The following is a 26,684-nucleotide window of genomic DNA, read 5'->3' as shown; positions in this document are numbered from 1 at the left end:
TGCCTGGGACCTGCGCAACTGCCTGCAGTGCGGCGCCCTTGTGAGTGCTGGTCGCAATGGAAAGACGTGTCGGCACAAGTGATGGATCATCGCACCGACGGTAACATTGCTGTTGCGGGACCGATACTGAGGTGAAGTCTAGCCGGACAATGCAGCAGTATCGACCGGCGGCGGAGTCGAAGTGCAAGGACATTATGTAGAAACATGGGTTATCATGTTTATAGCTTGTGTAGCTGATCTGTTTGTTTTTCAGAATATGGTTTAATTTAAGGTTAAAGAGACATGGGGGTGCTGGCACCCCCTGTAAAGTTGTTTGCGCTGCGTGGCGCACATGTCTCGCCCAAAGGACCACATTTCAGGTGACAATCACCGGGCAATAGGTGACGTGTTCTCGAGAGTTGACCACCACTATCGTCATCATCATCATGGTGTAGCGCCGGCGGTGACCCCTGGCGGAAAGCAAGCCTTGGTGGCAGCGAGAGTTGAGCGAGTCTTCTGCGCATGGTGGTTGCCGCGAACAGTTGGTCTCTTGCGGTGGGTATGCCGTGGACGGCACCGTGGGCTGCCTGCGGTAGGCCCATGTGGTGAGTGAAGCGTTGACTACGCCGCCTTTTGTATGCTCTTGTGTTGTGTTGCTTGAGTGTATAATAATTTTGTGTAATGATGACTTAGAGTGTTGATAACGATTGATGTACCGATTCGGCGGATGATATCCTCGTTCAAAAGTTGGTTATGTTGTTGTTTGGTTTGTACCGACCGCGTCTTCTGTGTCCGTTCACTCCAAGAGCGTGGCGTGGCGCTCGCCGCTTCAAGACCCCACTTTGTTAACACCAGCAGCTGTCCGCCGTCAAAACACCGAGATGGCATCAGGGTATTGTGGAGCAGCGACTTTTGCCTTATTTTATGCCATTGTTATCATCAATCACTCGCGGCTGGCTGATTTTGTTGATAATGCGGAAGAACAGCTGCTCTGATTAGTTACTATCACACTGGCCAAGCGATAACAAAATGATAAGCATTGGAATCTGAAAAGGCATCATTCCGCAGATGCACCCAGCAGCTGCGCGAAGAAAATCATGAACTAAGCAACTGAGCTTCAGCTTCGGATCGTCTGCGGCTATACAGTAAACCCAATCTAACATTTTGATGCATTTTCGGAACCTGAAATTACGTCGACGAAGTCTAAAACGCATGTTAGTACCGCCATTGCTCGATAGCAATGGCAATGAGACTGCCCTGCTTTTGCCAGCGACAAAAGCAGAGCAGTCTCATTGCAATCACTATCGGTCAAAGGCCGCGCCCAAGCTTGCTGAACAGCGGTTGTTTTTGGTGGTGCCGACGCATGTTTTAGACTTCGTCGACGTATTTTCAGGTTCTGAAAATGCATCAAAATGTTAAAGACTGGGTTTACGATATAACGATAAATATCTGAGCCTGGAATCGCATCGTGAAATTTCGTTGAAGCACGAAGGCAGAAGAAAAAGTGTTCGTTGTGGCGACAATATTTACGCATTGACTCCTACGGACTGTTGATGGGGAACCATGAATTTTTTTGTTGTAGTGGGAATTTCGTTGAAGCGGCGTTCGTTGTAGCAGGATTCGACTGTAGAATGTTGATGTGTTGATGTCCAAGTAGAATGTTGATGTTTTTCTCAGTTTTTCCTCAGTATCCCTTTTTGGCTAAAAAGTTTGAAAGTATGCTCGCAGACTACATTTCTTTACAATGAAGGGAAAGCTATGTGTGCGAAGCTTCTGCACATGGCAAGCTCCCTCTTGCCAAACCGGACTATGTGAAACAGTCCGGTCTTATAACGAAGATCAAATGTGCAAAATTTCAATTCTTGCTTTAGGGCCAATTACAAATCAAAATGTTGTAACGGGCATACCAAAATAAATTATCAAATTTTTTAAAAACATGTAGCATGATTATTTTTTCCAGTGTTTAAAAAAGCCCACATGATATGAACTATAAAAAACACATGACTCTAATGCACAACCGTATTACAATTAACCGTGCTTCGAGTGAAGAACCATGCACGGTAACCGTGGCTACTTCTGCGGCATCGGCTCTAGCGACTTGCTTCACAGTGCGTCAGAATTTTTGAAGGCTCTACACGGCAAAGAAACGCTTTCATTCCTATTAAGAGATACATTGACGGTCCACGTGCATGGCTGTTTCGTTCCCAACATAATTGAGCATGCTGCCATATGGTATGCATGAGCGCAGCCAAATGGTTTCACTTCATGTTTTGCGGGCTTTCTTCAAATACAAGAAAAAAAGAAATCACCAGACACCGGGTGCATTGCCACAAAAGAAAGAAAAAAAGTCACAGCTTGTCGCAAAGGCGAAGCAATGCATGTCAAAGCAATAAATCGGAAGGTCACGCGCAGAATTGCAAGCAGATCGAAACGTGCCCCGCGTTTCTCACGCACAAATGACACACGAACCGTACTCACAGGTACAGATGAACGCGAATAAACATCTCAGCTGATACTTCGCTGTGTCTCAAAAGCAGGCCCTTTTCACAAACGGAGGCTGTGCAACGATCGCAGTGACCTTTGTGCCCCCGGCAACTACAACAGAATCATTCCGTCGATACCCAAAGGTTAGCCAAGACGTACAATCCTCACCACTGCAAGATGAAGGCACGCAATCGAGCGTACACCCCCTTATTCTCTCTGCGGGCCAAAGTACGCGTGAGAGATGAGAGCCGCAGGGCTCATTGCGCCATCTTGCTGATAATGCTGAAAACACGATAATTTCCCCCCTGAGATGCCCGCCAACAGCGGTAAGTGGTAGGTATAGATAGCTTGCCGTTTGAACATTCAAAGAGGTACACCTCGGCGGCTCGGTAGCTAACGCCTCGCATTCACGACGCAGAGGTCCCACGTTCGATTCCTCACGTCAGAGTATCTTTTCTGGTTTCTTTTAGTCTTTCTTGCATTTTCATATATATAGATACGTATACATATACGGTGCATGACATCGAAACTGACGGCGAAATGCAGCCGAGAGTGTCCATAAAATTGCTGTCGCAATAAAATGCTCCAGGCCTGCGCGGAACGCGCAGCCCAGTCACAGCGAAAGCTAAAGCAGTAGGCTTTCAGAGTTTTTTTTACACTGTTTAGGTAGCTCCTGAAAGCACACTTGCAGGATGGCCACTAAGCTATAAATCTTTGCATTGTAGGCAGGCATTCACTATGCCATCCTATGTCATTCTTTGGAAAAGCGCAGCACCCGCTGCACACTTGCAAGAAATTTTGTGCAATTTTCGATGCACAGATTATGACAAACTTTTGTAATACTTCGATCGCCCACAAGGGATATGCACCACACTCATTAAGTGAACAAGATCAAGCGTTTGTAATGTGTCGGGGCATTCGATGACCCACTCATTGCACAATTCAAATTGTGCAACCCCTGGTTGTCGTTTTTCTCTTCTAAAACACTTTTTTACTCATATTATTGCAATTCCTTCCCCGACATCAAGCCTACCCAAGGCCAGTCTGCAAAGGAGTTTTAAGTACCAGCGTGCTCGGAGATAGAATACTGGGCTAGCATGGCGGGGACCTCGGTTCGAATCCCATGGTGTCCTTGGCGTTTTTTATTTGCAATTTTTTTTATTTGGTGCGTTAGTGATTATGGACACCGGCAGTGGACAATTACGGCGCACGCGAGCCTTGTGATCTCATAACAGCTTTCGCTGTAAATGAATAGGTTGTTTTGGTATGCCCTCTACAACGTAATAAAATGTACATGACCCTAAAGTAAATACTAATTAAACACCACATAAAAAATACTCTCATGAGAATCACATGATGTCAGGCTGCATATTCCCGATTTCATTCTACTGCAGTTAAACATTTTTTTTAAAAACCATTCGTTCTTGTTGCATAGAACACTCTGCATAGCATATGCAGGGTGTTATTTTGTGTGACCTGCATTGATAATATCTGGGGTCTTAGGACCATAAAACTCCGATATGATTTTGGGAGACACAAAACCTGCCTTGAGACTTGGTGTGCTCTAAATTCTGAAGCATGAGACAGCTTACATATTTTCCATTTCCAGTATAGCCAGCTTTACTATGGCTAGTGCTCACAGTTGTCAAGTGGACTAAGAGCCGACAGTGTTCTTCACCAAAATTGGCTATTATTTCTTACTTTGTGGCCCCTGCCTATCACACCTGGTCTTCAAGTACATAGCCACAATCATAGATTTCCTGCCAGTAATCAAGCACAGTGTGAAGCAGGCATGACTGAACGAGTCAAGCTGGTGAAAGACGGCTGGTGCAGCCAGTTTCGGTGGTTCTGCGTGTCCTACATCAGCACATAAAGAATTTGAAAGGCGGGCAACGCAAGACTCACAGCAGCCCAGCGGAGAGCCTGGTACAGGGCCTCCTTCGAAGCATCCAGGTCGAGGGTCTTCATCATGTTGCCTATGGTCCACAGCAGACGATGCATCAGCCAGAGCTCGCAGTCTCCCAAGGCAGCTGGTACGTGGTTTTCCATCACCTCACGGATCATCTGGTAGAGATCCTCAAACTGGGGCAGCTCTCCGGTGGAGTCCTCCGTGGGCTCCGGAAACGGCTGCCGCTCACAAGCAGCCACTACCTGTGCACGACAGTCAGCAGAGAGAAAAATTATCATGGGCACAATGTGCCCTACTTACAGAGGAAGAAACATTTAGAAGGTGCTATCCAACCTTTGAGGCGACCAGATAAACTCACACTGCTAGAGGCCCAAGTCATGCTGGCGATGTCTTGCAGCAGAAAAGGTGACTGCCTCTGTTTCCATTTCTGAGCAAATCAGGCAAACACGTTGCTCGCGTTCCGCTGCAGTCACGGAGCACGTTCAACTGGTAGCACTTCCTTTTCTTCCTTTTTTTTCATGGTTGCGGCTTTGCACCACAAGGCGGCACCAACTGATATGTCTCTGTCGGATGATGATGATGAACAAACTTGTATTTAATTAGCAGAAAGATCCTCTTCCCCTTTCAGGTGCGACAGAAGGGAGGACCAAACCTAGACGACGGCCATGATCCCATGGGCCCTGGCGTCGTCGTCGGAGAATGTTATTTTTATATTTTTTGTGTAATTATCTGGACGCCTCCAGACACACATTCTAATGGGAGTTTCGCCTCCTCAATATTTCTTCCTCCGTGGCCCTAGCCATGACGGCGAAGTGCTAAAACCTGGTGGTGAGGCCTCTGATCTCGAAACGCTCTTGTCCGAGTGAGCCCAACCACAATGGCACAGGGCAGCACAGGAAATTGGACAATCGCCAACGTGAGAGAACACTGTGTATAAAAGACACTAGTGCCACTACATAAAAATAGGGACTGATCAGGAAACAAAACAGGCAAACATGGCACCCTGCTTATAGAGGACTCCTTATATGAGAAACAGGAACTTGCTCCCCTACGCATATCTCTTATAACGAGGTAGCCTTGTAATACACTATCATTGCAATGTAATTGATGCATCCCACACCAGCCCTGTGGTTCCAATTCATCAAAGAAACTGCAAAGTTTTTTTCAGTACCTCCAAACATATAGAAACAGCTTAGAGAAATATCAACTACTGAGGTAGGTTTTTCTTGCAAACTGGCTGGTTACAATCTTAAACTCATTTTCAAGCGAAGCTTGCATAGAATGACCCGAGATGCTCAAAATGGTGGTGTTCCAAAAAAACTTCCTAACCATAGCTGGAACGCACCAAAGAATTAATACGGTAAACTACCAAATAAATTTCTGGTCAGGGGCTGGAGTTCGAACTCAAGTCCCCCACCAATCGGAAAGCAAGTGCCTCAAACACTAGGCCAAACAACCATGCTTGCCGAATATATGACCTGAACTTAATAATGTGAATGCATCACACCGACAAAGTGAATGAAGATTACTTGAAAGGGACCTAACTTGCAACCTTCCGATCCAGCAGTTACAAGTCCGTTCCCTGCCAATGACAGATTGTATTTTCGTGCACTGTTGTACACTTTTTGTCCACTTTCGTTAACATCTGTATCACAGTTACTACAATACACATAAAACAGCACAATTATTATTCCCTATACCTTTCTTGGCTCCATTGTCTAATGGTATTCAGAAACACAATAATTGATTGATGATTGATTTGTGGGGTTTAACGTCCCAAAACCACCATATGATTATGAGAGACGCCGTAGTGGAGGGCTCCGGAAATTTTGACCACCTGGGGTTCTTTAACGTGCACCCAAATCTGAGCACACGGGCCTCGACATTTCCGCCTCCATCGGAAATGCAGCCGCCGCAGCCGGGATTTGAACCCGCGACCTGCGGGTCAGCAGCCGAGTACCTTAGCCACTAGACCACCGCGGCGGGGCAGAAACACAATAAAACACAGTAACACTGCGTCAGGTTAGAGCAGTACCAACTGTAAAAATAGAGATACGCGGATTTTCAAGACAGGCAAAGTTGCAGCAACTGCCGTTGAAAGTCCAGTTCTTTTTCAAGAAAGCACTCTGCTGACCAGATCTTTCCTAGGACCTTCCACAGCAGCTCTTCATAAGGGTTTCAAAGGCAAATGTGTGCCAAACATAACAAGCATATGCATTTTTGTGTTACTGTCGTTTTTTTTTTTTTTTTTAGTGGAGGAAAACTGCACAGGGCTGGTCTGCTTCACGACAGGACATGAATAAAAAAAACATGTGCCCAGTTGCTCCGCACATTGCGTAGGCCAATCGTCGCCCCAGCGATGCTCAATTTAATTTCACAGCAAGCTAGGCGCATGTCTCACTCACAAGTCTTTGTGAGCAAACATACCTTTATATTACGTATGCCTCTCTACTACGTATTCCTAGAGCCAAATATTTCAAATAATAACAATACAGAACAAGTACAGCTCATGATCTCACCTGTGGGAGCAATTTCGAGCGGTCATAGCGGCGCCGTACCACATTCAGAGCTCTGCGTAAGATGCGTGTCGCGTATGCGGCCCTGTTGCCAGCTGGGCCCTGGATCACGATGCGATCCTTCAAGCGCCGACGCTCCAACAAGAAATGGCTGCAAGAGCACCACGAGGGCTTCACCAATGATGGCCTCTCTGTATGCAAAGCACTCACAGGTGCAGAGGGCAACGGCTCATTCAGAAATATACATGTGTAATATTCCAAGTGCTCACCACTCACAGGTGTATAATGGCTCATTCAGAAATATACACAATGTTTAACGTTCCACGTGATCACCCACACTATATCCCCCCCCCAAGGATGTGGATTTCCCGCACAACCACAATAGCTGAATCCATGCATGGGCCTAGTGCAAGAAAGATAGCCCAGAAGGTCAGATTCAATTGACAGCTCTCTAGTAAATACCTCATGACCTTTGTGTGGCCTCAGGATATTAAACTAACTTAGCAATTCATCAAGAAATCAATCAATCAGTCAAGTTGCCTGGGAAATGCACACAATGTAGTGAGCTGAACTCCGAAGCAAAGCATCAAACTGTCAGCCTATTACTCAGTGAAAACAAACCATGTAACTCTTCACAAAGCGCTTTCCTAATGGCGAATTCTGATGACAGGCTTGAAGCTCGTGTGGCCATAGGTTGGCAAACTCGCTCGTGAATCGATCAGACTCCGATGGGGTCATAAGTGCGGAAGAGCAATGTTTTGGTGAGCTTAAGTCCGAGCGAGTCCAGTTTTGGAGTCTGAGTCCAAGTGAGTCCAGCAGAGGCAAATATTGACGAGCCGAGTCCCAGCGAGCACAAAGAGCTAAATGTAGTTTTTGAGCGAGTCTGAATGAGCTCCACCTTTCACTCGTCTTCATTACTACTACCAGCCTTGATTGATTTGTGGGGTTTAACGTCCCAAAACCACCATACGATTATGGGAGACGCCGTAGTGGAGGGCTCGGCAAATTTCGACCACCTGGGGTTCTTTAACGTGCACCCAAATCTGAGTGCACGGGCCTACACCATTTCCGCCTCCATCGGAAATGCAGCCGCCACAGCCGGGATTTGATCCCGCGACCTGCGGGTCAGCAGCCGAGTACCTTAGCCACTAGACCACCGTGGCGGGGCAAGTACTACCAGCCTTATAAATGCTTATGTTTACATTTAGGTCTATTCACACACACCTGAAAGCACTAGCATTCTTATGCCCCCTCAATAATCAAATGATCAGAGGTGCAAGTTAGATAATCCCAAATCACTTACTTCCTTGCAAGCTCTTTCATGGGATATGCTAGTTAAAGATATCTCATGTGATTTGCGTGTTTAATAAAAAAATCCTTACTGGATTGGAACCTCTGACAAGACTAATATTTGAAGGTGCAAGATCATAAGGCATGTCACACAGCACCAATTATATGCAAGCTCTTGGAGTTAAAGGGTGTTGACGGCATGATCAAATAAGCTAATTTTATGCTAACAAACTCGGGGATTACAAGTCTGAAGGAGTCCAGTTTAGGGAGTCCAAGTCGCATTAATTTTTAAATCCTGTTCCACTGATAAATTGGAAGCATAGCGGTGCTTTTCAGGGCAACTATGCAGCAATTCTTACAAGACACCTCACCAGGTACCATCGCAAATGTTAGCTGATCACTGGAAGTTGTAGAGTGCTGTCTAAGGTGTGCTTCTCCAAAATAACGTTTGAAATCTGTTCACTAATGAAGACGTTCAAATAAACTGAACTGCCCATCACTGGGCCTAAGCAGGCAAGTTTGTCCACCAGAGCGTTCACTCTCCCTGCTTGCTTCAGTGACATCCCCAAGCAGTGTAGCTCGCTAGCACTCTCTCAAATGCCATAAGAGAGGAAGCATTCAGTTCAGTTGAGTTTATTGTCATTCATTCAAAATACAGAGGTTCATAGTTGGTAGTGTCCACACAACGAACCCTAAGTCAAGCGACTGCACCGGGAACCTCGGCTAACATTAACACAAGAAAAATAAAACACCTTCACTGCTATACAGCAAGTGCACAAGAATTATTTAGATGCGAATATACAAGTGGTAGAACATAAATATAATTTAAATATTTTGGAGTTATGTACACATATTTACATAGGTATTCGGGATGATGCAGCAAGCGATGGAAAGTGAATATATAGGTGTAACCTCAAGAGACAAGAACAAAGCACAGTGGATCTCGGAACAAACTGGGGTTAAGGAGATCATAGTAGAAATCAAAAAGAAATGGACATGGGTTGGGAACGTAGGCAGGATAACTGCTGGGCATTAAGGTTAACCGACTGGATTCTAAGAGAAGGCAAACGCACGGAGGCGAGACAAAGGGCAGATGACATTAGGAAGTTTGCGGGTAAAGTGGCAGCAGCAAGCACAGGACCGAGTTGACTGGCGGAACATGGGATAGGCCTTTGTCCTGCAGTGGGCGTAGTCATGCTGATGATGATGATGCCAAGTTACATAGGAAATAATTACGTCATAAAACAGCAAAAAGTTGAGCTAGTTGGTCGAGGGTGATTACAAAGGAAGGTAGGACAAGCAATCATGAACACTAGTGGAGATAGCACTAATGCCAACAATCAACTGAAGAAGCACACTGTGGTGGGAAAGAAGGCAGACACAAAGCTACCTGCACAAGCTCTCAGACACCCATCAATCGGGCACAAGCCACAGATGCCGCGAAAACTCTGCGACATTCCATTACAAATTTCACTGCTGTGTCAAGCGGGTTCTTCATGATTGGCAGACACAATCGTTACAAAGCGATCTAAGCAGCCTGCTTATTTACAAGCTATGCCCAAGCCTGGTAAGCGTAGGAGTCTCGTGACACCCCACAGGCTTGATGAATATTGTTGAACAAACAGTGAACAACACTATGAACAGCTAAGTGCATAGTTTATAGTTACGCGCACACACTTGCAGCGTTGCACACAATTGCAAGCGATGTGACGAGTTTACTAGTGGTATCCGAAATTATATCCTCTAGCACCATCTATCTCTTCATACTCCAAAAGGAAATTGTTTGAGGGCTTGAGTTTTTATTAGGCAGAAACAGATGAATATGACACACAATTATGCTGAGAAATGCAGAGGGGGGAAATGTTTGCTGTTTTTCATATCATTAAGCTTTATTTTATTACATGTAGGACCTCACTGGGGTTATTACATAAGAAGCGTTTTTAAAGAGAAACTCTTGAAAAAAGGTTGCTTTGGAGTGCGTAATGACAGTTTATTAACTGCAGAATTCGAATATCAATGGGGAAGCTTTAAAAAATGACCTCGAATAGCATCTTCTGACTAAAAACTGCCGCTGTGGCCACAGGGTTTTTTTCAGACGTTGAGCGAATGTAATGACGTTATCTTCGATGTACCATGTCGTTTGCAACAGTAGTAGTTGCAGCATGGCCTTCGCAATAAGCTCTACCAATGGCACGAAGCCAGAGCTTATAAAGGGCTCGGCAGGTGGCGGGTGGGAGCAAAGAATTCCACCCGCCGCCGGTGGTATTTGTCCCCCAGGTTGACGCCATCGCTCTAATTATAAAGGGCACCTTATGCAATCGCCTAAGACAACTTAAAGACTAGAGCCATTTTGTTGTTGTTGACATTCTCGACTGGATTTCGTCATCGCCAGGGGCTTAGGAAGAAATATTTTTTTATTTTTTAGGGGGAGGGGAGCACCTTCAATTGATGGGGAGAGGGCCAGGTAGGCAAATGGTCATTTTGCGCAATATGTGCCATGGTGAAAAAAATTACGAGAGGGCGGGGGGTGATGGCAGTGGCTACGCCACTTTCAGTCACCGTTATGTTTTCAGTACCATCCGAATTAATAACATCCTCCAGCGAATAGCGTTTCGCACGGGGGGAAGAGCGCACGAGCGGGGTTGACGAATGCGGATAAAGCAGCGATAAAAGAGCAGACGTAGCTCCATTGCACGGAGAACAGATGCGATAACATCACTCAGCGTGTCAGGCCTGCCATCAATTGTTACTAAAGCAGAGGAACGCACTGCCTGTTTTCAAGGAGCAGGAAGGAATTAGGACCGCAAGGGGGGGGGGGGGGGGAGGGGGGGGCTTGTTATATGAACTTTGACTTTAAGGGCGTGATCGCTGGCGTGCTCGCTATATCGACAGGCATTAAAGACAGCTGTCATACCCTTTTACCTTGTACTTTCAACGCGAAGTGACGGGCGAAAGTGCTTCGCTTTCTGGAGCGGCCATATAGGGGTGTGCACCGAGCTTTGATCGCAAGGCGGCCACACTATAGTCACACTATTTTGGAGGTCCATTCGTACGTGCCGTTCACCTTTCATAAAATCACACTTATCTAGAGCAGCGGAACGCGTGCCTGTCGGCAGTGTTGTTGACCACGGCTTCTACCTCACAAGTGCTACAAGCTTCCGTTGATGCTTACAATATAGCACAAGGGCTTCACACGCAGTATGACCATGTTTGGTATCATTATGGCATCTCTCTTTACAAATTTCTGAAAAAAAAAAAAAGTACGACAGCTGGAGCAGCCGGCTGGACGCTCTAGACAAGTCTTTGTCTATCTGTACGTGCGTCGGCGTGCAAGAGGTGTTCCAGAGTCATCAAAGTCGCTGTACGAATATTGAACCCCGCACAAGCAGAAAGATTTCTGCGCGTTTGGCGAGTGCGCGGGCCTCCGAAATGGCAACCTTGCCGTTAGTGCACCTTGCGGATGACGTCAAGCCTTATTACAGTCAAATCTCATTAATTTGAACGCGCTTAATTCGAACTTCCGGTTAATCCGAACTCGCGCTGTGGTTCCGTCAAAGCTATGTGTATTCCTATAGGCAAAAATGCTCTGTAATTGGAACGCACAAGCATGTGCGATTGCTAATTAGAACATACCGCGCTCCAAAAATGCTCTCAGCACCACGCCCGATCTCGCGGTGGCACCTCCGACACCTCAACGCTGCGCACGAAGGAGAAAAAGAAGAAAAAGAAAGAAAAGACTGCAGCAGAATGTTTGCTTTCTCTCAAATGCCGATCTGCAACGCGCCTGTGCCACGCTTCTCCCTTTTTCACCCCTGCCACGTAGAGACCCTTCTCCTTTCACCAACACATATGAAGGGAGAAAAAAAAAGAAAGCTGTCTTGGAGTGTTGGCTCTCTTTTTAAAGGCCAAACCCCATGGAAGCGAAAATGAATGCATCAGCGACGACCAATGCTATGTGCGACGAAACAGGGTGTTTGCGTGACATGTCGCATAGTAGTTTTCACGCAATCGCTTGGTCCTCCAGATTTGTAAACCATCATCGCCCGAAAGTGCTGTGCTAAAAGCGCTGGTAGAGGATGTACGTGACTGACGTACAGCTGGTTCTCTCTATGTGCCGCGAAACCACCACCTCCCCAAATGCTCCTATCCACCCGAGTCAAGCGTGCACAATGAAAAAATAACGTAATGTTTATGCACGTTTATTTATTTATTTATTTATTTATTCAAAATACCTTACAGGCCCACTGAAGAGCATTGAGTAAGGGGGGCGTCAGTATACAAACGAAATAACAATAAAGGAGAAAAGCAGATGAAAGAATATATACATATATAAAAGATTATAAAAATCAAGGTGCAACAGCGTTATACAATGCTGGAGTGCAACGAAATCAGGTTGTCACGAAAAATTTCGCGGTTACAAATGGATACAACATAATCCGGAAGGCCGTTCCAATATGCAATGGCTCAAGGTAGTGATGATAAGTTAAATGCCTGCATGTGACCATGAATGCGCATAAAACTACGGGCATTGTGAATGCGCTGGGAAGTGTGCGCAGGAGAATAAAGTGGCAAACAGTGAATTTCGTTACTATAAATGTACCTATGAAACAGACATAAAAGAGCAATGTTGCGGCCAATTTCTAGTGACTGAAATGCAAGGTCTTGTTTTATTAGGGTAATACTTGAATGATAGTCGTAGTTTCCGGAGATGAATCTCGCTGCCCTATTCTGGACGGCTTCCAACATACGTACCAAGTAATCTTGATATGGTGACCATGTGGATGATGCATACTCTAGCTGTGGGCGAACATAAGTAATATATGATAATGCGCGTACGTTAGAAGGAGCGTTGCGCAAGTTTCTGCGGAGATATCCGAGAGATTGAAATGCTTTCGATGAGACAGCTGCTATATGCGTAGTCCAGGATAGATCCGATGTAAGGTGAACGCCTAAATATTTGTAAGATGGTGTAGCTGACACAACGGCGTTATTAATCTTATAGTGAAATGCTGAATTGTTATGCTTTCGAGTGAACGAGATTAACTTGCATTTAGAGGCGTTTAGGGACATCTGCCAAGTTTCGCACCACCGGAAGGTTAGGTCAAGGTCATTTTGGAGAGCGGAATGATCATTAAAACATTTAATGTTGCGGTATATGGCACAATCGTCAGTGAACAACCTAACTGTGGATGAAAAGTTATCGGGCAAATCATTAATGTATATTAGAAAAAGTAATGGACCTATTACACTGCCTTGGGGAACACTGGATGTGACGTCGCAAAGGCTAGATGAAATGTCGTTGATCACCATAAGTTGCTGACGTGAAGAGAGGAAGCTTCGTAGCCAAGACAGGATTAATGAATCAATGCGGAGTGCAGCCAATTTAGACATTAAACGACAATGAGGGACAGTATCGAATGCCTTGGCGAAATCAAGAAAGAGGCAATCAGTTTGTTCGTTAGCGTTCATATTAAAGTGAAGGTCAGTCGTGAATTCGAATAACTGGGTGTCACATGAGTAGCCTTTTCTAAAGCCATGCTGATGGGAGAAGTTGTGCGATTCAAGGTGATCGTAAATATGAGAAGCCACGATATGTTCCAGTAGTGTGCAAGAGATGCATGTAAGTGAAATGGGTCGATAATGACGGGGCGAGTGCCTGTCACCGGACTTAAATACGGGAATCACCTTACCAATCTTCCAATCCTTGGGCAGTTCGCCTGATGATAGCGACTGGTTAAATAGGAGACAGAGGAAGCGGCTGGAAATATCTGTGGTGTTCTTCAGTATTTTAGAGTTAATGTTATCAATACCTGATGAAGTAGAAACCTTAAGATTCGTGATGAGTTGGGCTATACCTTCGGCAGTGACAATGATTGGGGCCATTAAAGCGAAAGGGTGATCTGGAACAAATGGCACATTGGAACAATCTTCCTGTGTAAAAACAGATGCGAAGTACTCAGTTTATATAAAAAAGTGTTGCAAGGTAATAATAAATCCCTTTCATTCTATTATACAACAACACATTCTATTTTTACATTGCATATTGCCAACTGCACGAAATTTTTGGCACAAGTAGACAACCACATGCCAGCAACAGTGGAGTTCGCTTGCCGTCGCATAAATGAGGTTTGCCTGCACAAGCGATTGTTCGCGTGAAAGCAATCTATGTCCTGTCGCTCATCGCTGTCGCGAGCATTTTCACGGTTATGGGACTTGGCCTTAATGCCGATGCCACGCTTCCCCCTTTCCCGTCCCCGCCTTGCTGTGCACGAGAGCAAAAAAAAGAAAAAAAAAAAAAACAAGAAGATGAAATGGTAGTGTTCTGCACTGCTCCGGAGTGTTGGTTCTCTCTCAAATGCTGAAATGCTTCTCTCTGCGTGGAGACACTCCTCCTTTCTCGTCATGTGCTGGCCACGCTCCGGCTGCGGCGCAGAGGGTAGCATTGTACACGCAGTCGTTGCCGTAGTTTCAAGTGAGTGTTCGCGCTGGGCATTGCCGCGCCAACTTCTCTAGCCAGGAGAATGATGAAGCCGAAGTAGAAACGCTTTTCAGACTGCGTGCGAAATCGATTGACTAGCTGCGAGGCAAATGTGTGCAGACGCGCATCACAGATTACTTCAATTAACGACCGATGTCCTGTGATTTGTGAATAAATGTAAGTCTTCTGAAACTTCCCCCCCGTGTGTTAGCTCAATGCACATGTGCTACTGCATAGTGAGCCCTCCATCCATTTATCTTTCATTAATTTGAACTTCTCTTAATTTGAACAAATGTTCGGGCCCTTTTCCCTTTGTGTACAAATTTTCGTGGTTCAACTGTGGTATAAAAATACATTTTGTTGGTATCAAATTTATTGCTAAGAGCTTATGTGATAGTAATGAAGGGTATCTTTTGGTCCCAATATCGCAAAGTCAAAAGAATGCTTGCTAAAGGGACAATAATCACTTCAGTTGCCGAAGTGGTTTTCGTGCTGTCAATTATCCGAAACGTGAAGTAGAGGTTAATAACACAGAAAGTTTACGAGCAGTCTCATTATGCCTCAAGATATAGCATGAGTCAGCAACTGCGCCCTTCTGGTGCAGCCTTCCCCACTCCCACCCCTTAAAAAAAATAAAGAAATGAATGCGACGTCATGACGTTCAATTCTTCTTTTATTTTTTACTGTACGCTACTGACCTTGGAAACCAAGGGGCATACGTATACAAGGCGTAGCCACATCACAGCGTGCCTTCCGACACCAAAGCCACCAGGAAGCCGCACTACTGAAAGCTGCACGTATTAAAACCGAATTCCGGCTGTTCCGACGAGGACTAACAGTTTCATTTATGGGATAATGTTCAAAAAACAGCACGTGGCAATATTGTATTCGGGCCCTAGCAATATCGAGTTTTAAAAAGCAAGGTCTCTTGGGGGCTTTTACCGCAACAGCGATTACAAATGTGGATGTGCTGCAGGAAGGCATTACGCAAAATCTTTTCTGAATGAATATACAGGAGTAAAATATATTGAAACGAAGATGCACGAGCCTACGGGGCGCGGAAGAAGAAGAAGAGTAGTGGAGCGGCGCTTGGACTGTATGGTTGGGTGAAGCGTTCTAGGCCTGTCTCAGAAGTACGCTGTTCTTTCACAACGCCATTTCACCTCATCTTTAAATAAACACAGTCACTCGTAACAGTTTGGTGGAAGGTGCCGGGTACATAGATCTGGACGACCCAGCTCTACCGATTGTGCGACGGAGCAGACGCTTGGCAGGCTTGCCACCACAGCTACCAGACATGGAGGACGTGGGAGCAGGCCATAACAACCTCGTTGCTGATGAGCAACACGCTCACCCGCCAGGACAAGATCGCTGCGGCATGCCGGAACGTCAGCCGAGGACCTTTTCGGGGCAGCCGGATGACGATGTTGACGACTGGCTCAAGCACTACCAAAGAGTGAGCCGCAGCAACTGCTGGAGCACTGCTAAGCAGCTCGAGAATGTGGTGTTTTTTCTCGTCGGCACCGCATCTCTTTGGTACGACAACCATGAGAGTGCATTGACAACATGGGACATTTTCGTGGATGAGCTGAAGAGGTGTTTTGGCGATTCAACAGCTAAGGTCAAGCAGGCGGAGCAAACGCTTTCACGCAGAGCTCAGTTACCTGGCGAAACATGCACCGCCTACATCGAGGCCGTCTTGAAGCTTTGCGGAATCGTGAGTGCGACCATGTGTGACGAAGATAAGGTAGGTCATTTTCTCAAGGGAATCGCGGAAGACGTCTACAATTTTCTTATCACTAAGGAAGACTTACACACACCTTCCGACCTAAGGAGACACTGCCGAGCGTTTGAAGCGCTAAAGAAGAGGAGAGTCCTACCGAAATTTGGACGTCTTGAGAATGTGCCCACGATTGCAAGTGTCAACCTTCCATCGCAGGACGACATCTCATCTTTTATAAGACGAGTGGTTAAGGAAGAACTTGCTCAACTGCAAGCTGTGGACACTGCTGGTGTCTGCCATCAGTGTGCATTCGACCAACGGCCCCGTGAAACACTGGTACCTTGGATGCGACAGAGCTACTTCGAGCCTCGCCCAAATTGCACCGATTGGTTCGACCGAAGGAGTGAAAGACCACTCAAAAACCAGGAACGCAGGCAAGCTGCATCACAGCGATTTACTACTCGGCCACCATCGCCCGGCTTTTATCAATCGACGAGGTCTACATCGCCGGGGACGACTAGACGTGACACCCGTGCTTGCTACAACTGCGAGCTACCTGGACACATCGCTAGGTACTGCTACCGTCGCCAGCAGCGAGCTCCACGATTCAACGTGTACACGCCCTATGTACCTGCTGGAGAGTCTCGACCATTTCGGGGCTCTTTCCAACGGCAACACGCAGCACATGCTGACTCGCCTTGCTCCGACCGCAGCGTTACCCCACCACCCACACGCCAACAACGATCCCCGTCTCCGCGTCGCCGCTCGGGGACGCCACCACCACTGGGAAACTAACTGGTGCGGCCAATGGGGGCGAGGCCGCAAAATCATTTTCCCCAAGACCCCCTTGTGTTGTAATGGTTGAGAACAAAGTGAGTGTTTTTGTAGACAATGTGAGTACTGATGCACTAGTTGATAGCGGTGCTGCCGTTTCCATAATGAGCATGTCCTTTAAAAATCGCCTTATGATGAAAGTAATGTTTGCTTGGAATAGGAGTGCTACGTTCCGCGGTGTAGGGGGAGAAACGTTGAGCCCGGTTGGAGTTTGTTCTGTTTTACTTTCTGTAGGAAATCAAACGTTTCGAGCTGAACTAACGGTGCTTGCACGAGCAGCCCACGACGTCATTCTAGGTATAGATTTTTTGCGGGAATGTGGTGCAACTCTAGATTGTTGTAGTGGTGGGATTATTTTTCGTCCCGTGTTGCTGTCTCCATTGACGAAAGATACCGTTGATGACTGCTTGGAAGTGTTTTCCGTGTCTGAAGACGTCTGCTTGGCCCCGCATACCGCAATGTTTGTGCGTGTAAACTCTTCGCGTTCTTGTGCGTACTACGGTTTAGCCGAGCCGAACTTCAGTAATGCACTTAAGAAAAACGTTGTTGTGCCTCGTTGCCTTGTGCTCACTGTCGATGGTTGTGCCGATTTGTGGACTGTGAACGTTTCCGCGCAGCCCATATATCTGCCTGCAGGACTTAAATTGGCAAGCTTTCAAGAGCAAAGTACTCTTACCATACGGTCGCTACAACTGTCGGTGGATGTCAAGAAACCCTACGCCAATTCGTACCCCGACTATTCTGCCAGCATTGACCGTATGATCAACAAGTCGCTTCCATCAACTGAACGGTCGCTGCTGCAGGAGGTGACTGCACGCTACGCCTCAGTCTTTGACTTTGCCCAAGACGAGACGTCTACCGTTATGCCACCGTCTTCACGTACGCAACACCGCATCTATACAGGCCAAGCACCACCAATACGCCAGAAGCCCTATCGTATATCGCCTTCCGAAAGGAAAGCCATCGCTGAGCAAGTTGAAGACATGCTAAAGAAGGGCGTCATACAAAAATCGTGTAGTCCATGGGCAGCTCCTGTCATTCTAGTCAGGAAAAAGGATAATTCATGGAGATTCTGCGTAGACTATCGTCGCCTAAATGCCATCCCAAAGAAAGACGTCTACCCTTTGCCCTTTGCCGCGTATAGATGACGCCGTGGACTGCCTGCATTCTGCCTCCTATTTTTCTTCTGTTCACTTGCGTTCTGGGTATTGGCAAATTCCGATGCATCCCTCAGATAAAGAGAAGACGGCCTTTGTAACACCAGACGGTCTCTTTGAGTTTAACGTTATGCCCTTTGGTTTGTGCAATGTTCCAGCGACATTCGAGAGATTTACGGATACAGTACTCCGTGGACTAAAATGGGAAATTTGCATGTGCTATTTAGATGATGTGATTATCTACGGCAAGACTTTTCAAGAGCATAACCACCGCTTGTCGCTTGTGTTTGAATGTTTACGCGAAGCTGGCCTTGTTTTAAACTCAAAAAAGTGTCATTTTGGAGAACGTCAAGCCCTCGTATTAGGCTTTCTCGTGGATAAAGAAGGCGTGCGACCATACCCACAGAAGACCGCAGTGGTTCGCAACTTTGAACCACCACGAACAGTGAAGGACCTGCGAAGTTTTCTGGGTCTGTGCTCATATTTCCGCCGATTGATTAAGAACTTCGCACAACTGGCCTCCCCACTGACGTCCCTTCTTCATAAAGACACACCGTACTTGTGGGATGATAAATGTGAGGCTGCATTTCAACAGCTGAAATTTTTATTGACTTCAAGACCCATCCTAAAGCATTTTGATCCAGATGCTTTGACTGAACTTCATAGTGATGCTAGTGGGCTAGGTGTTGGTGCTGTGCTGGTCCAACTCTGCAACAGCCGTCAGCACGCCGTAGCATATGCCAGTCGGACACTGACCCGAGCAGAGAAGAACTACACCGTCACCGAGCTCGAGTGCTTAGCAGTCGTCTTCGCCATTCAGAAGTTCCGATTGTATCTACATGGCCGCGAGTTCACAATAGTGACCGATCACCACTCACTATGCTGGCTTGTGGGACTTCGTGACCCGTCTGGCCGGCTGGCTCGTTGGGCATTGCGCCTCCAAGAGTACAGCTTTTCTGTTACCTATAAGAGCGGACGATGTCACACAGATGCCGACTGCTTATCCCGCCTTCCTTCAGTACACACTAATGCTGACGACGATGACATTGATGACTATTTAGTTTCTGTCTCGTCCGACTTCCCAGATACCAGCAGCTTCAAACGTGAGCAGCAGCGGGACCCTACTCTGAAACCCTTGCTCGAAGCTGTACATAACTCCGTCGACAAGCACTCTAAGATTTCAAATGGCTTGCTGCATAAAAGAAACTATTCAGCCGATGGACTCCCGTTGCTTCTAGTGGTGCCGGAAAGCCTGCGCCAGGTCGTCCTTCGTTCTGTGCACGATGACATAACATCCGGTCATCTCGGTTTCACACGTACACTACATCGACTATGTGAGAGGTTCTTCTGGCCGAAAATGTGGAAGACCACAAAACAGTACGTCGCCAACTGCGCTATATGTCAGCGCCACAAGCGATCCACCACTGCCCCGATAGGTTATTTGCAGCCCATCCCTCCACCGACATTCCCTTTTGAAAAAGTCGGCATCGACTTGCTTGGACCCCTTCCTAAGACCCCATCGGGCCACCGATATGTTATAGTGTGCGTGGATTATTTAACGCGTTATACGGAAACGGACGCACTGACATCGGCCACAGCAGCCGCTGTTTCTTCTTTTCTGTTACAACGGGTCATACTGCGTCACAGTGCTCCACGGGTTGTCATCAGTGACCGTGGACGACAATTTATAGCCGATGTGGTTGAAAAAATTTTGCGCCTCTGTGGCTCCTCGTATCGCCACTCCACCCCTTACCATTCGCAAACTAACGATCTCACTGAGAGAACAAATCGAACTCTCACGAATAAGCTATCGATGTACGTTGATGCTGACCATAGGAACTGGGACGCCGTCTTACCGTTTGTTAATTACGCGTGTAACACCGCCAAGCATGAAGTGACTGGACATTCGCCCTTCTTTCTGCTTTACGCACGAAATCCACAGAGTTTTCTGGACACTCTATTACCTTTCTCGCATCAGGAAGATCTGTCCATCGCTCAGACGTTGTGTCGCGCTGAAGAAGCACGTCAACTAGCGCGCCTTTGAAAATTGTCTTCGCAAGAACACAGCAAGAGTCGCTACGATGCCAAGCATATCCCCGTAGAGTTTTCTCCTGGTGACTACGTGTGGCTGTGGACTCCTGTTCGTAAAAAAGGATTGTACCGGAAGTTTCTAGCAAACTATTCCGGCCCATTCGTGATAGTCACACGTCTCAGTGACGTGAATTATGTTGTCGCCCGAGTCACAGCCAATAACCGGCATTCGCGCACTACGCAAATTGTTCACGTAGCCTGCCTCAAACAGTACCATCATAGGCCTATTTAACTCGCTCGGCAAGCTTCGTCTGCCGCCGGGGGAAATGAAACAAAGATGCGCGAGCCTACGGGGCGCGGAAGAAGAAGAGTAGTGGAGCGGCGCTTGGACTGTGTGGTTGGGTGAAGCGTTCTAGGCCTGTCTCAGAAGTATGCTGTTCTTTCACAACGCCATTTCACCTCATCTTTAAATAAACACAGTCACTCGTAACAATATTACAGGAAAAGTGTCAATGCATTCCTATCGTTTACGTGATTTGCACAGAAAATTAAATCACGATGTCCAGAAATAGATGTGACAGATATTCTGGCAGCGCGCGTGAAGTTATTAGTGAATATCTCTTCAATTACGTGCCGTGCAACTCTTAAATGAGCTATCAGCAGCATTCTTGGAACGGACGGCGTCCGCCAGTGAATCGCCGCCACAGTTTCACGCTACCAATTGTACTAGACGTCACGAGCCCTTGCGGAGAGCGCGTTTTGTCGTTAAGCAGATTCCCACAACAAAAGTTGCATCGGCACCAAACAAAGCATCATGGATTATTTAGGACGCACACGCAACCACTGTTTATTTAGTGGAATAACTATAGGTATGAGATTGTGACTGGTGGCCAGAGAAAAGGTTGCACATGTTTTGATGCACCAGCATGAATATTGCCGGCGATAGAGGCTTCCAAATCCGACTTTGGCGCAGTTAATATGATTTGGCGCACTAACGCAGGAGTGGGATCAGTGCTCTATGATTACTAGAGCCTCCAGCACACAAACAGCACCCGCGCAATCATTTCCTATCAGTGAGTGGTACCTACTTTTTGTTGTAGTGCACCACGGCTGAGCCAAAGGAACCAGATGCTCCAGTTAGTTCATTGCCTCGTCTGCACTTTTAGTGTGCTCAGGTGGATGGAGCAAGGCAAACTGTTCTCTCACATTATCAAAAGCTTCTACCGCAACAACCACAAGAAAAATGACCACATCAATAACACTAACATCATTACTTGTTCAACACAAAGTTTAATAGAATTCGAAAACCAAGTCATGTTCCTTTCACCTCAAGCGCAATAATTACGGCTACTACATTACAGTTAAAACTATACATACTTACAACACCATATTTAAAAACGACATATATAACGTCCCCCATGCCTTCCTCAGCTTGACTGCCTATTCAATACATTTACAGATAAGCCCCGCTACAACGAAACTCACGGGGCGTGGAAAAAATTTCGTTGAAGCGAAAATTTTGTTTTAGTGAAATCGAAAAAATATCTGAGCTGAGCTAGCAAAACAAAGAAACGTTTATTCTCAAAATTAAAAAAATGTCCGCTGCTTCCTATTCTTTCCCAGTAGCATCACGACGTGATTCTAACCCATGCATAGCGAGGCCATGGTGGAAAGCACGCTGAAACAACGCCTAAAACTGCTTTCGTGAATGAACCAAACAGTTGCATTAACGCGTTAACACCAGCAGCTGTCCGCCGTCAAAAGTATCCAACAACGCCGAGATGGAGGCTGGGTATTGTGGAGCGGCGACCTTTGGATTATTCTGTGCCATTCTTATCATCCATTACTCGTGGCTAGCTGACTGTTGTTAATGAGGACGAACAGCCGCTCCGATTAGTTACCACACTGGCCAGCGCGAACATAATGATAAGCATCGGAAAAGGCATAGTGTCGCGGTTGCACCCAGCAGCTGCAAAAAGAAAACCATGAACTGAGCGACTGAGCCTCAGCTTCGGATCATCTGCGGCTCAAAAACAAGCCAGTGGCAAAATAAAAGCAGGGCAGTGTCATTGTTATCGCTATTGAGCAATGGCAGCGCCCATGCTTGCTGAACAGCGGTGGTATAGCTGCGGTTTCTGGTGGTGCCAAAGCGTGTTTTAGACTTTGTTGACGCATTTTCAGGCTCTGAAAACGTATCTAAATGTTAAATATTGGGTTTACTACATAGCAGTAAGTATCTGAGCCTGGAATTGCATAGTAAAATTTCGTTCAAGCGGGACGATCGCAGAAAAAGTGTTCGTTGTGGGGCAATATTTATGCATTGACTCCTATGGACAGCTGACGGGGAATTGTGAATTTTTCACTGTAGTGAAAATTTCATTTAAGTGGCGTTCGTTGTAGCAGAGTTCGACTAGTTTTCTCTTGACATAGAGCCTAATCCTCCCCTCTTCTGAACTGCCAGTGTCAACACTATTTCACAATTCAGCAACTTGCCAGTACAGGTTTGGTGTTTGGGTCAAATGTGCTTCTTGCTGAAAAATGGTTCCGCGTGCCATCGCTGTGCTCTATAGTGTGCTAAAATTACACAGCAGCGACACTAGCGTGCACTGCTATCATACTGGGAGAGAGTGAATGGATTTCACGCATAGAGTTTCATACAATAATACCTAGAGGGGAATCTGGTGCTAGTATCTACACAGGCTCCTCAGTGGCACTTGTACCCACATGGGAATTATGAGAAGTACAGGCTTTGGATCCACTTTGGATGGAATACGTTCTTGAGATTCGCTACGCTTCTTTTTCGTGAGTAAAACATAGAGATATGAACTTAAATTTAATTGAAACTTGCTTCATTCATTTGTATGTAAACTTCATTGCAAAGAGTTTTCGTGACAAGGTTTCAAAGTACTAGCCGTAGCAGTCATGAATGCCCAGTGTGCACCTATCAATATAAGTTTGTCTCAACATAGGAATACGAGCCATTGCTCTCACAAGCCACAACATGCTCAGATTACTATTTCTTCTGCACTGTTGTACTATCACAAGCCCAACTGAGCGTGTAAGACAGTTATGCCCAGTAAGGGAACCATTCTGAGCACATTAAGCGAAAGCTATCTTAAGGTAAGAACGTGTTACTAAGAAGCTTTTTCACAGTTGTGTGCCAAACATGAACCTAAAGACCTCCTATATAGCACCCCTTTCGTACACGTCAGCCAGTAGTGCTTAAGTTAAAACCAGATATAAATCCACTACTTTACTCTAAAATAGGAAGATTTCTCGCAAAGTCAGCTAGCACGTTTAGTGTTGCCAACCTAAGCTTTCCATAACTCATCCTTTCAAGCTGTGGCCGTAGTGCGTTTTTGTCTTGAGATAAATTTTCTGCTCTTCAAGTAACCGCATAACAAAGCACAAACTTTTCATTAGACAAGAACATCAACGCAGGAATAAAGCAACATGGGCCCACACGTAGTAGAGGTACATAACAACCCACACATCACAATATCTTCACATTGTTCCACGAAAACAATTGCAGCCGCCTTTTTAGGAACCAACTAGCCCAAGAACACATTTTGTCAAGTTGCATTTTTTACTCCGTTTCCCAAACAAACATATCATGAAAGACCGAAGAAACCCAGAACTGCCCGTTTCGTATGATCAATTTCTCCTGACGCTTTTTTAAGAGATGAGCAATGACATCAAACACTTGAAAATTTCTATAACAATATCAACTTTTGACCGTTTTCCCAGGTTACTACAGGCATTTTGCTTTTGTAGCATAATGCAGTATTCCTGGATAACTGAGCTTACACAAGCTTCTGTGGGAGTGAGGGGCATATGAAGTTTTAGGCCCAATAAACCTGAAGAACAACTAGCTTTATGGTAAAAAAAATACTTCCTATTTAATATATTTTATCGATATCCAGAGAGTAAATGCACACTGAAATTCGATTAATGTTCAGTTTTGTGAAGGCAAAGGAATGACAAAACACATCTAACAGTAGAGGCACGGCATTTCGGTGATAGTGGTACTAGCGTATGAGTGACCCAATCGTCGATTGATCTACACAAAGAAAGAATCAAAATACCTAAACAGTTATAGTGGACCCCCATGTGCAGAATTTGTCAGGTTTCGTTTCTTCCCTGGGCATGTGCAGATATGTTTTCGTGCCTTCTTTCTTTTCTGCCACCGTGCACCTCTTCAGATATTAGAGGGAATCAGTGGTGCCGTGACTTCTTTCTGTAGTCTGTGTTTCCATGCCCCTTCTTTGAACATAATTTAAATACCAACCAACTCTGCTCTCTAAAGTTCTAAACACTGTCTTCTTGGAGAAGGACGGCCAGCTCACCTGACAGCAGCAACACTTCGCGTGCGAACAGCCTCGGACAGCTTGTTGATGTCACTGCTTCCATGTGCCTTCAGTGCAGCCAGCAGGCGTTTACGTTCACTGCAGAAGAAGTCGGGCACAAGCGACATCAGTTTACAAGTCATCAGCATAGATACAAAACGTACTCAAGGAGCTACTCCACAAGTACGTTCGATAAGTACTGCGTATTCGAGCAGCCACCAAGGCCCTCAAATTTTCCCAAATCGCCATTTTCAGTGCGTGATTCCGCGATAATTTGTCAGAATTCAAGATCCCGCGGTAACGATTTGCATCATTCAACAGGATACCGAGTTCAGCCCTGTTACAGTTGAACCCCGCTACAATGAACGCTACATTAACAGAAATCCCGCTACAACGAAAAATTCACGGTTCCCCGTCAGCAGTTCATAGGAGTCAATGCATAAATATTGTCGCCACAACGAACATTTTTTCTTCCGCCATCCCACTTCAACGAAATTTCACAATGCAATTCCAGGCTCAGATATTTATTGCTATACCATAAACCCAATATTTAACATTTTGAGGCATTTTCAGAACCTGCATTAGGCGAAGAAGTCTAAAACATGCGTAGACACCACCAAAAACCACCGCTATAGTGTACTAGAATATGCTAGTACACTATACCACCGCTGTTAACATCCTTCCTCCATGACTGTTAAGCAAACATAAGTGCCACCATTGCTCGATAGCAATAGCAATGAGGCTGCCCTGCTTTGCCAAAAGAAGGGCAGCCTCATTGCCATCGCTATTGAGAAATGATGACGCCCACGCTTGCTGAACAGCGGTGGTTTCTGGTGCTGCCAACACGTATTTTAGACTTCGTCAACGTATTTTCAGTTTCTGAAAATGCATCAAAATGTTAAAAATTGGGTTTACTGTACAGCCGCAGACGATCCAAAGCTGAAGCCTAGTTCATGGTTTCCTTCATGCAGCTGCTGGGTGCATCTGCGAAACGATGCCTTTTCTCGATTCCAATGCTTATTGTTTTGTTCGCACTTGGCGAGTGTGGTAACTAATCAGAGCAGCTGTTTGCATTATCAACAAAATCAGCTAGCCCCGAGTGATGGATGATAAGAATGGCATAAAATAAGGCAAAAGTCACCGCTTCACGATACCCTGCTGCCATCTCGGCGTTTTGATGGCGGACAGCTGCTGGTGTTAACGTGTTAACGCAACTGTTTGGTTCGTTCACGAAAGCGGTTATAGTCACTGTTTCAGCGTGCTTTTCACCATGAACTCAATGTGCATGGGTGAGAATTGTGTTGTGACGCTGCTGGCATAGAATAAAAAGCAGCGGACACTTTTTAAATTTTGAGAATAAACGTTTCTTTGTTTTCCTGGTTCAGATCGGCTATATTTTTACGATTTCACTACAACAAAATTTTTTCCGTGCCCCCTCAGTTTTGTTGTAGCAGGGTTCAACTATAGTACAAACTGAAATAGACGCTGCTCTTCAAGGTTTATTGGCAAAAAAATTTTCCAGTGCACTTTTTTTTTTCATCAATTGAAAGGCCAAGTTCTTGAAAGTCTAGAACATGTACTTCTACGCACTGAAAAATCATCACATGTTTTTAAACGACAGTTTTGATTCGTACTGTACCCCGACATCACAAAATGGTACAATGTGACATCACAACTGGTGCAAGATAGTGACGTTTCCAGTGTGCTCTGTGGCTTTGTTGATGAGGCGCAAGAGGCCATAACATTTTTTTCAATATCTGACATCATCACATCTAACCACACTGGTCTAGAAGTCACTAGAATTGATAATGAAGCCTGAAGATATGCTACTGTCGATGTCGACAGGTGTGCCATGCAAAACCTGATTTTAAGATCAAGATAATAAAATATTGGCATTCACTTAGCTTCACACTTGATCAAAGCAGTCTCTGTAGAAA

The 26,684-nt window shown here is 45.8% G+C and overlaps 1 protein-coding gene across 1 annotated transcript in view; it reads right to left on the bottom strand.

Moving 5' to 3' along the window:
• Positions 1–26,684, bottom strand: part of LOC119174208 (uncharacterized) — a 43,280-nt gene that overhangs the window by 2,978 nt on the left and 13,618 nt on the right. The window contains exons 3-5 of the mRNA XM_075896002.1: positions 24,748–24,846; positions 6,892–7,039; positions 4,369–4,614 (exon numbers count right to left, since the gene is read on the bottom strand). Of these exons, the coding sequence (XP_075752117.1) occupies positions 4,369–4,614; positions 6,892–7,039; positions 24,748–24,846 (493 nt within the window). The remainder of the gene's footprint in view (positions 1–4,368; positions 4,615–6,891; positions 7,040–24,747; positions 24,847–26,684) is intronic.

The sequence above is a fragment of the Rhipicephalus microplus genome, chromosome 5, assembly GCF_043290135.1.
Source record: "Rhipicephalus microplus isolate Deutch F79 chromosome 5, USDA_Rmic, whole genome shotgun sequence".
Classification (NCBI taxonomy): domain Eukaryota; kingdom Metazoa; phylum Arthropoda; class Arachnida; order Ixodida; family Ixodidae; genus Rhipicephalus; species Rhipicephalus microplus.
Note: the sequence above shows the minus strand (reverse complement) of the source record. Positions and strands in the feature narration are given on the sequence as shown.